This window comes from Macrotis lagotis, chromosome 8 (assembly GCF_037893015.1).
Source record: "Macrotis lagotis isolate mMagLag1 chromosome 8, bilby.v1.9.chrom.fasta, whole genome shotgun sequence".
Lineage (NCBI taxonomy): Eukaryota > Metazoa > Chordata > Mammalia > Peramelemorphia > Peramelidae > Macrotis > Macrotis lagotis.
In genome coordinates, this window is record NC_133665.1 from 111949472 (window position 1) to 111960582 (window position 11111).

General features: G+C 44.4%; 1 protein-coding gene across 1 annotated transcript; it reads right to left on the bottom strand.

The window, feature by feature from the left end:
• Positions 1 to 1281: 1281 nt before the first annotated feature.
• LOC141496100 (uncharacterized) lies at positions 1282 to 9315 on the bottom strand. Its single transcript, XM_074198236.1, has 4 exons — positions 9147 to 9315; positions 8305 to 8431; positions 4411 to 4569; positions 1282 to 2736 (listed from the first exon to the last, which is right to left on the bottom strand). The coding sequence occupies exons 1-4, from the start codon at positions 9168 to 9170 to the stop codon at positions 1367 to 1369; spliced, it is 1680 nt and encodes a 559-aa protein (XP_074054337.1). The 5' UTR covers positions 9171 to 9315; the 3' UTR covers positions 1282 to 1366.
• Between the last annotated feature and the right edge of the window lie 1796 nt (positions 9316 to 11111).

Genomic DNA, 11111 nt, shown 5'->3' on the forward strand with positions numbered 1-11111 from the left:
TTCTCTAGAGCTCAAGGCAAAGGGCAAGTGACTGGGTTTGTGATGACTCCTCTGTCCAAGAGAAAAAACTGTGAGACTGCAGAGAAGTCTATTTAGTGACAGGGCGTATGGATCTTCAGGATTAAACATGGTGCAATTAATTCCTGATGATTGTTTTTCTGGAAAGAGCTGGGAAAAATTTGACTGTTAATTTGGGATGCCACATCCCTCCAACTAGAGTGGAAGTGACAGATGCAGCAAACACTGTCATCTCTTCACAGAGAAGTCACTTGGTAGAGATGGGAATTCTAACTGAAAAAAGTCAGCAGGCCCAGGGGAGATTGGACCAGTTTTCCTGCTTGAAGGAAAGTGTGTCTTGTGTGTTCTGGCCCTTTCTTACAAAAGGCTTCTGATGGGTCCACCATGAATTCACACTCACTGCAACCTGGCTATGAGGAAGCAACCTTTGCTAATTTCTAATTAATTGACAATTGTTACTGAGGCTCTGATCTGCTTTCCCATCCTCCTTCCTGACCAGGAGTGCTCAGGGCAGGCTCTGCTGAGATTGCAGAGTGAATACTGGGTCAGCTGAGTTTTCATCATTCATTGTGCAAACCAATTTTGATACCAGAGTGACTTCATTTATTATTGTTGTTGTTAACAAACTACCTTAAAGAAACAGACTTGCCAACAGTGCTCATGCCTGCAAAGACTCTCAAAGGATTAAGCAATGAAATCAGGACTACATTCTGCTGGGTAAACAGAACATCCTTTTGAACTAGGGAATGGCAGGGGAAAAATCTTCCATTCTCCATCTATGGACCCTTCCCTATTCTTCACTCAGGCCCTGATTAGTCCTCAGTATTTGTGGATCAACATTTCAGGTCTTTAGATGGTACTACAGGAAGAATGAGGTAGAGAAGAGAAGGGAATACGTATTTAGATAATGCCTAAGATATGCCAGGCATCTAGAACTAATATCTTATTTGATCCTTAAAAATCCTGAGAAGTAGGTGCTATTGTTACCTTCATTTTACAGTTGAGGAAAATGAGGCAAACAGAGCTTAAATGGATCATGTAATTAGTGTCTGAAGTCACATTTGAACTCAGGTCTTTCTGACTCCAGGCCCAGGGCACTGCTCTAGCTAGCTACCCTAGGGGGCTCAAATTGAAGTTTGACTGACCCTTTTCCTAACTGCTGCCTACCAAGCTCATCTGTCTGTTATGACAGCAGCTCAGCAGGCCATAGCAAGAATCAAGAGATCTGGGTTCTATTTCTACCTCTGTTACTTACTAGCTGGGTGAACACTTGGGCAAAATACCATTTTAATTGTAAAAGGAGTAACATGCTGGAGAAATGATTTCTATGGTCCTCCTGTCCCGGGACCTATGAGCTCCAGTCTTCCTCTATCAGCCTAAAGAGCTGACCTGGTTTTACTTTGCCAGAGTCATTCAGGTCCCCAGGGGGCTTCTCCCTGGAGTGCATTCTGATGTGGGTAGTAAGCCTAGACTGGTGAATGAAGCCCTTGCCACATTCGCTGCAGGAGAATGGTCTCTCCTTATGGTGTAAGCGCTGGTGGTAATTCAGGCCACTCTTCAGGCGGAAGCTTTTGCCACACTCGGGGCACCGGAAGGGCTTCTCACCACTGTGGACTCGGAAGTGCTCTGTCAGTTTATACTGGTGAGTGAAGCCTTTACCACATTCCCCACAAGAGAAGGGTCGATCCCTGCTGTGCACCCGCTGATGGACCTTGAGGGTGCCCTTCAGGCGGAAGCTCTTGTCACACTCGGAGCACTGGAAGGGTTTCTCCTCCATGTGCATTTTGAAGTGCTCTGTGAGGCAGAATTGCCTTGTAAAGCCTTTGCCACATTCACTGCAAGACAAAGGCCATTCCCCACTGTGTGTGTGCTGGTGGGCTTTTAAAATGGCCTTCAGATGGAAGCTGGTGCCACACTCAGGGCACTGGAAGGGCCTATTCTCTGTGTGCTGATGCTGGTGTTTGAATAGATGGCCCCTCTGGCGGAAGCTCTTCCCACACTTGGGGCACTGGAAGGACCTGTCCCCCAAGTGCACTCTCTTGTATTCAATGAGCTTGGATTTCTGAGTGAAGCCCTTGCCACACTCCAGGCTGAAAAAGAGCCTCTCCATGCCGTGTTGGTGCTGGTGGGCCTTCAGGAGACCCTTCCTGGGGAAGCTCCTGCTGCATCTGGGGCAGGAGAAGGGTTTTGTGCCCTTGAGTAATCTGGTGTGTTCCATGAGTTGGGTGAAGTCCTGGACAAATGCTCCCTCTTCTACCTTTATGTGACTTTTTAAGAAGTCCTGTTCATTATTCTCATTCCACAGTAAGTGCCTTTGCCAGCCATGGATGCTCTGGTGCCACTGGAGGGCAGATCGCTGCCTGAACATCTTCTTGCCCTTTGGGCACTGGCACAGAGGACTTCTGGAGTGGCTTCTTTGGTGTTTCATCAGATGGCCCTTGAGGCAGAAACTGCAGTCAGGACAGGGGCAAATGCTCTGCCTTGTGGGAATTTTCTCAAAGTTCAAGTTTTTCTTATTCAAATTGAGTTCCTTGATGGGTTGGACTTTTGGACTTAGAGACTGTGAATCTTGGTTCCATGGGCTCCTGAAGGAAAAATCTTGCTGATCATTGGTAGAGGAAGCTTCTCTTCTTGGTCCTGATAATTCAGACAATTTCTGGGTTTGAAGATTACAAAAATACTGCTTTTCATTCTGTGAACTCAGAGATCCCTGGTTCCCTGGAATTAACAACAAAAAATCCAGTCAGAATACCTATTAGGTACTTTTTTGGTAGAGACCTTCATTTCAGCCTTTGAAAAATCCAATTCTCCCTGAGTCTTGCTTTTAGAGCAGCTATCACTCTGTCCTCAATGTCTTTATTTCTTTGAAAGATCTCTGATTTCACTGATATAGTCCTCTATCTCTCCTAAACAAAATAGCTCCTTCAATCCCTATGGACAGTGTCATTAGTTACTGAGGCCTTCCAATATTATCATCTGGCAGCAACCTCCTGGAAAGAAGTCTTTGGAAGTTAACTAGGTGGCTCTCAAGTCCATTGTATGTCCCTAGTCAGTATTATCACTCAAAGTCTTTCCATGTTGGAAGAATTTTCTAGAATATATGCTCAGCTGACCTAGTAAGGTTAGGTCAATATATTTCAAGGTCAGCTATATAAATTACAATGAGCATCTCTCAAAGTAGGACTTTGGTGTTCATTAGCATAACCAAAAATAACTAGACTGCTGAGACTCAGTTTAAATAAAATAGATCCATGTAGGGAAATAATAGAGAACATTAAGGTCATAAAAACATATATGTGGCTGTTAATAAAATCTGACCATGAATACAGATTCTCCAGAGGACTCAAGAAAGAAAATTAGATGGTTTGGTAGACTGAATTATCTAATGTTGGCACAAGGAAAACACTTAATAAATGATTGTAGAATTGAAATGTTGAATCCCTGTTATATTTTCTCCAGTCTAACTAACATAAGTCCTCCAGAAGTGGGGCAAGGGAATATGAGGGTTATGTTCATCTACCATTTCCAACAGTCCCCAAATGGGTAATTGATAGAAGCAAGATTTTAAGGGCAATGGGTCTTTAAAAAGGGGGAAATATTAGCTTAAGAAATGAATTCAAGGAATCCTTAAGGAATAACATAGCTAGACTTTCTATGGTTTTCTTATAAAGTGGGCAAATGAACATGGAGAATACTATTCCCAAATCAAAAACCAGGAAAGGAATAAAAATATTTGGAAATATAAATAGGAATGAATAGCCATATCTTTCCTACCTTTTCAGATTCTGAACTCTCTTAATTTAATTGTATCTAGAGTGAAGGTCCATTCAGGTTTGCTGTTTCCCTCAATTTCTGATCAGAACACAGGATTCTTTGTCTTGCTTAATCTTTCAGAAAATATGAACAGTTAGGTCTCTACCTCCTCAACTCTAAGACAATTGTGTCTGCTTTAACATTCAAGGCTATTATGAGAATCAACTAATTCTAATAACAATTGCTAGCATAGGCAAAAGTGTTTCAGAAACTACAGAATGTTATCTATGATGAAGTAAAGGATGAGGTTCCAGTCTTGGAAGAGAGCTCATCTCTGGGTTTAACTGGAGTCTGGGGCCATGAACAACCTGGTCTCTCTGAGTGTACTTGAAGCTATTTAAGTCTTATAACTAGGAAAATATCAACATGCTATCTTTAGGGGCAGCTAGGTGGCCCACTGGATAAAGCACCGGCCCTGGGAGTCAGTACCTGGGTTCCAATACAGTCTCAGACACTTAATAATTACCTAGCTGTGTGGCCTTGGGCAAGCCACTTAATCCCATTTGCCTTGCAAAAAAAAAAATCCTAAAAAAAACCATGCCATCTTTAGTTTTACTGTCCTCATCTTTTCTCACTCACCCCCAAACAGCTGGTCCTCTGTGCTCTTCCATTCAAAATGTTTATCAGCTCTGGTGTTGACTGCCAGGTCTTTTTTTTCCAAGCTGCCCAGATCTCTGATGAATGGTTCTTCCCCCTGTTCAATCCAGGTAATCAAGTCTGGCTTGGGAATGTCACAGCCTGCACATAACCCACAATGAAGGAATCATGTTTAACTTGAAAAACATATAGATAATGATACAATTACGACTGATTTCTTTTTTTGTTTGTTTTTAGGCTTTTGCAAGGCAAATGGGGTTAAGTGGCTTGCCCAAGGCCACACAGCTAGGTAATTATTAAGTGTCTGAGGTCGCATTTGAACTCAGGTACTCCTGACTTTAGGGCTGGTGCTCTATCCACTGCACCACCTAGCCACCCCTGCAACTGATTTCTTAAGAGAACAAGAGAAATGTGAAGCAATATGGGGAAGATTTCTAAAAAGAGGCCCCCGAGGTATTCCATTCCAACACTGTGTTCTTCAACCTATTTGAATTCCTTTCTTGACTTCTTCTCATGCACTAATTTCTGGAAATATGCTACATGGTGCTTTTTTTTTGTCCCAGGTTTACAATTTCATTGGCATGAGGGAATTACTAGTGTAGAACTCTCTTCACTGATGCAAATCAACACCCTCTCTTAGGGCACAGGAGAGTAGAACCACTTGCTCAATATATATAAGGAAGATTCAGGATGATCTGAAACTTTTTTTTGACTCTAAAAATGATCTTCCATTCCACAGATGCTGCCCCCTAAAGGGTATATAGTGACTTAAGTAAATTAAAATTGTTCTTGTAATTTGGGCACTATTATTTTCTTAGTTTCCTGGATTAAAGAAGTAGGAGTTTTTTAACTCTTTATCCTCTGTCCCTGGCACCCAACCTGTCAATCTTCTTTGAATTTTTTATTTTAAACTTAAACATCATGCAAAATGATTATTTCCATATACAATATGTGAAACTGTGAATCTCTATTATATACAAAATATTATTCCATTTAAGTATATAATACAGTCAATATAGAACTTTCTGTTGGTTTGTTCTTCTGGCCTTTCTTTTGATCACTTAAAAAATGTTTCAATGAGCTTTTCTTTTTGGGGAGGAGAGAGTAGCCTATTGCTACTTGACATTTTCCTTCCACCTTATCATCAAAAAATAAAACCTTTGAAACAAATAAGCATAGTTGGAAAATTAAGTTCCCACATTGACCATGACCAAAAATTCATGTCCTCTTGAGTCCATTACCGGTGTCTGTCAGAAGGTGGATAGCTTTCTTCATCATTGGTCTTTTGGAACTGTGGTTGGGCCTTGAATTGTTCAGAGACCCAAAGTCTTTCAAAGCTGTTTTTCTTTTTTTAAATTTATTAAAAAATAGCCACTTCGCCACCTAGCTGCCCCAAAGCAGTCTTTCTTTCCAAAAAGAAATTGTATAAATTGTTCTCCTGGTTCTTCTCACTTCACTCTAGAACAATTCCTATTAATCTTCCCAGGTTTCTATGAGACTGACCCAGATAGTATTCATGATTTTTCTTTCACAGTGTTTCTTTGATTTTTTCTTCTGTGTTCTCAATGCCATTCTTCTTGTTCAGTCTTGTTCATCTCATGCTGCAGGTATAATTAACTTTGCCTTTCTCTCTCGGTCTCTCCTCCTTTGTCTAAGAAATGCTAAAGGAATCTTTCTAAAACATGATTTTCCATTTCCTTTCTCTACTACAGAACCTACTACTATTTTCTTAATGCCTATCAGGTCTCATACACAATTCTTAGGTGAGAATTCAAGGCTCTACATTAGTTGGTCTTATCTAACAAATCCAACTTTAATCTTCATTACTCTCCAAGATAAACTCTTACCTTGGATTAGTTTTATTTCTCACCAAGTAGAATACACACATTTTTCAGTGCAGTGACCTTTTTTTGCCTTTGTATCCACTTCCTCCATGAAACTTTCCCAGACCAGTTCAGTTCACATTATTATAAATTATGCTTTCTTATTTGAATGCCTGTAGGATTTGTAAACTCTACCAGCAACATTTAACATTTCATAATTCACTATCTAGTACTATTTGCTATAGATTTCACATATATGTCTTTTTTCTCCAACATGATTATAAGTTACTCTGGGAAAATGATATAATGAGCACATATGGAAAGAAAACAGCTGTGAAAGAGTTATGATCAATGCATTGATTAATTATGACTCTAGAATACTGGTAATGAATCATGTTTCATTTGGCAAGATCTGTGATAGATTAAGAGATGCAGAATGAAAAAGGCATTTTCAGACACTGAAAAGGAAGAAAATAAGAAAATAATGGCTTGTTAAAAAAATAAGCAGATAGGACCAGAAGGAGGCTATAATAGTTCATAGACAAGGAGGGCAATATTGAAACTACCATGTTAAATTTGAATTAAACAATAAAAAACCCGCAGAGGAGCGAAGCAATAGTAATGATGCAGAGGTGGGGAGCATAGGGTCTAAGCTGATCCTCCTGAGTGTAGCATAGGTTGAGTGTTGTGTATGAGCATGTGTGTGTTCACATATATGTGTGTTATTTATATGTGGTGTGTATGTGGCATGTGTGTGAGGTAAGTGTTTGAAAACACCTCTGAGGGTAGAGCATGGATAGATCTGTCTTCAAGGTAATTGAGCACAGAGTTCAGGCAATCATAATAATTCTAAAATTTCACAAAGAGTTTGAATACAATCATGTGATATGGAGAGGTCTCAAGAGAAATGAGTGTTTGATGTTATTAGGCGCACAACACAGATTCTTTGAATTTGAATGAAAAAATATAAGAGCACTAAAAGAGAAATAAAAAAGACCCCCTGAACCTGAAGATGATAAACTCACAGATAACATTCCAAAAGATGGAAAGAAAAAAAGCTTAAAAATCTCCAGGTGCTACACAATATATTTTTTTTTGTAATTGATTAGCTAGATAGTGCAGTGGCAAGAGTGTCAGCCTTGAAATCAGTAGGAACTGAGTTTAAATCCAGCCTCAGGTACTTACTAGCTGTATTACCCTGGGTAAGTTGACTTAACCTTGTTTGCCTCCATTTTCCTGTCTATAATATAAGCTGGAGAAGGAAATGGCAAAATGTTCCAGAATCTGCTAAGAAAACCCCACATGGGGTGATTAAAGGTTGGCTAAAACTGAAAAATAACTGAAAAACAAAATGTGTCTATCCATTTATATATATATATATATATATATATATATATATATACATACATGTGCACAAGTGGATATTATGTATATATTATATTAACATTGTATGAAAACACGAAAATAGATATTCTATATAGATTATATTTAACTTATATATATGTGGAAAGATAAATGGATACTGTATATGGAATGTATCTATGCATAATGAAGTGGATACATATTATATGTAATATATAAGTAATATGTCTATCATTTATATACTATATATAATATACATATGTTTATGCATGCACAAGAGGACAGACATTGCAAACACACACACACACACACACACACACACACACACACACACACAAACACAGAGTTTCTTGAGAGGAAGAATTGTTTAACTTGGTGTTTGCATTCCATCACCTGGCTTGCTGAATGACAGTTGTGACTGTGGGCCTGCCTTCACCTTAGCCCAGAGGAGGGCCTGGAGAACGTGTTTGGTGGACACGCAGCTAGCTGCCTCTGGCCAGTCCGGATGATGGATGTCATCTAAGAGATTCTCACAGACCCACCACAGTCTCTTGAGTGATCAAGGCCCAAGGAAGACTACAACTACTGAAGACCATCCTTCAGGTTTCCTCACCAAAGAAGCCAGGACGGAGAGTGGCAAAGCTCCATTCTACCCAGATCACCTGCACCATTCTGGCCTGAAGCCTCTTACCCAGGAAGACCAAAGCTGCATAGGTGGAGGTCATGACGCCCGCATACAGCTCCTTCTGCCACTCTACCAGGCTCCTCCACTCTGGCTCTGAGAAGTACACGGCCACGTCGTCAAATGTCACGGGCACCTGGAACCACAAGCACGAGGCCCGCAGGCCTGGGTGAGCCCGCGGGCCTGGGTGAGCCCGCGGGCCTGGGTCAGCCCGCAGGCCTGGGTGAGCCCGCAGGCCTGGGTGAGCCCGCAGGCCTGGGTGAGCCCGCAGGCCTGGGTGAGCCCGCAGGCCTGGGTGAGCCCGGGGCCTGCAAGGGGCCCCCTCAGGGGCTACCTCTAGTCGGCATTTTGAGGGGGGCCGCGTTTCCCGGGCAAATTCTCCGGCAGAGTGGGACTCCCTCTGGGCCCCGCCGGGCCCCGGGCTATTCGGAGTCCTGGCCCCGGGCCGCTGCGGTCGGCCGGGCCCTGTCTGCCAGGGCTGGCTAAGCAGTCCCAGGGAGGCCCCTCGGCGGCTGGCCCCGCGGCCCCGCGGCCCGCCTGCTGCAGCCGCGTTCTCAGCCGGAGGGGCCGGCCCCGGGGCGCCCTTGTGCCCCAGTCCCGCCCGGCCCCCCATGCAGGGCCGCCCGGGGTGGGGGGGCCCTTCGGCCTCGTCGGAGGCGAGGACCAGGGACCAGGCTCCCCCTCTGTGCCCCGGGGCAGAAGTGGCCGTTAGGCGGGCGGGCGAGGCCCCCCAGAACCAGGCTGTCAACTTCAAATCCCCGGGGAAGGGCTTCTCAGGGACGCGCCCCCCTCCCGCGCGGACCCCCTGCCCCGCCTCCGGGAGGCCTGGACCCGGGTGGGGCCGCCCTTACCCGAGCGGGCGCCCCCGGGGCCATGGCCGCCCCGTCTCCCCCGGCCGGGAGCAGCGAGCCCGAGACGGGTAGCGCCGTGGGGGCTCGGGCGGTCTGGGCATCCGGCGCCCCTCGCCTGGCAGGGAGGGTCCGCCCCTTCTCGGCGCTCCGCCCCCAGAGCGCCCCCTTCGGGCCGGAGGGGTCCGCCTCGCCCCTCCCCGCCGGCCCGGCGCCTCCTCCCCTGCTGCTCCGGCCGTCCTGCCCCCCTTTCCCCCCTCCCTCGGTGACCGCCCCCCCCCAGCACCGTTTCCCGGCCCAGAGCCGGATCCGGGGCGCCTGGGAGAAGCGGAGCAGGGAGTGCGGGGCCTGCCGAGCCGCGTGAGGACACGCGAGAAGGAAGCTTGCGTGGCCCGCCCAGCGGAGGGGCCTGGACCTGTCGGCACAGCCCCAGGAGCCGGCAGGGGTCGGTGCTGGGATAAAGGCCGCTCCGCCCTGAAGGCAGCCACACTCTGCGGGGCTCCGGGGGGCCGGGGACCTTGGCTTCTCTGGGCAGGGCTGAGGTGGCAAGGGCAAGACTCCTGTTCCTTCCAGATGGTTCCTTGTTGAATTCTCCCACACTTTCAAGGAGAACTTCTTTGGTTTCTGGGAAATATTGAGAAGGGATTTGCCAATGGATGGATACTGTGATGCCTGAAGAGGTGATAACTTCTGGCGGGGCCCAGTGGAGGGTAAGATGTCGGGGACCCACACCCTGAGATGGGTGAAGGGTCTGGCTCACAGGAGCGCCCCATAAATAGGAGCAGGACCAACTGTGAATGAAACGCTCACTTCATCTTAAGACTTTCACAGTTTGTCTCCCCAGACTTGTGAGGTAGACCTGTCTGCAGGTATTATTTGCCGTGTAGATGAGGAAACTGAAATTCTGAGGGTAAATGCCTTTCCTATAGGCTGAGCTGGTAAGGTAAAATAAATGATTCAACTCATGCCTTAGGCTCCAAATCCAGTGTCTTTTTCTACACTTCTTCCTTCACTGCAAAACTTAATTTCCTTAACACCACCCAATGAAAACCTTTGTGCTTTTTCTCTAGCCACATTAGAGAACTTTGATGAACAACATTCCCAGTCCTTTTTTTTCTGCCTGCAATGTCTCTTTTCCTTCTCAGTTGAGTACTCCAGTACTTTCTAGACAAATTTTACCCAGCTCTACCATCTTACTGTATATCCCTTGGACTGTTTATGTCCAAGGTAATGGTTGAAGGGGGTATAGCCATATTCACTTGTTTTTATTTATTTATCTTACTCAGACTGGGAAAACAGGGGCCAGCTCCTATTGCCATTGTTTCCTTGCTCATTGTAGTAGAGAATCTTTCTCAAGTTGAGATTTCATGTAGGCAATACAGAACACTTACTCTTCATACGAATCAATCAGCTCAAGTTTAGAGATGTTTTATTTATTGCTGTGTCATTATAAACTCCAGCAAAAAAACAAAACAACATCAGCAACCAATGTCTCAAAAGCAACTGTATTCATTCAAGACTACATTCTACAAGGGCCATAAAGTACCCATGACCATCAGCTTCTCTGTCCATGTCTGAGGTAGGCAAGAGGAAGATTCCCGTTCATTTCAAACGATTCTATATTCAGAGTTCTCTCTCACACTTTCAAGGAGAACTTCTTTTGTTTCTGGGAAATATTGAATGAAAAGGGATTTGCCAATGGATGGATATTGTGATGCATGAAGAGGTGATAACTTCTTGTGAGGCACATAAAAACACCAGTCTCATTCTTAACTACACCTGTTTTTGAACAAAAGACAGCATCCTTTACAACTAATGATTCTGACAAAGGACTCATTTCTAAAATATACAGAGAACCGAGTCATATTTTTAAAACAAAAAGCCATTCCCCAATTGACAAATGGTCAAAGGATATGCAAAGGCAATTTACAGATGAGGAGATCAAAGTAATCCATAGCCATAAGAAAA

Bases quoted from the DNA above. Each gene is read 5' to 3' on its own strand.
- LOC141496100 (XM_074198236.1), bottom strand. From the start codon at position 9,170: ATGGCCCCGGGGGCGCCCGCTCGG. The intron at 4,570-8,304 runs GTAAGAGGCTTC...GGTTATGTGCAG, and splicing joins TGCAGCTTTGGTCTTCCTGG to GCTGTGACATTCCCAAGCCA. The intron at 2,737-4,410 runs GTGAGTGAGAAA...TGTTAATTCCAG, and splicing joins AGAGGACCAGCTGTTTGGGG to GGAACCAGGGATCTCTGAGT.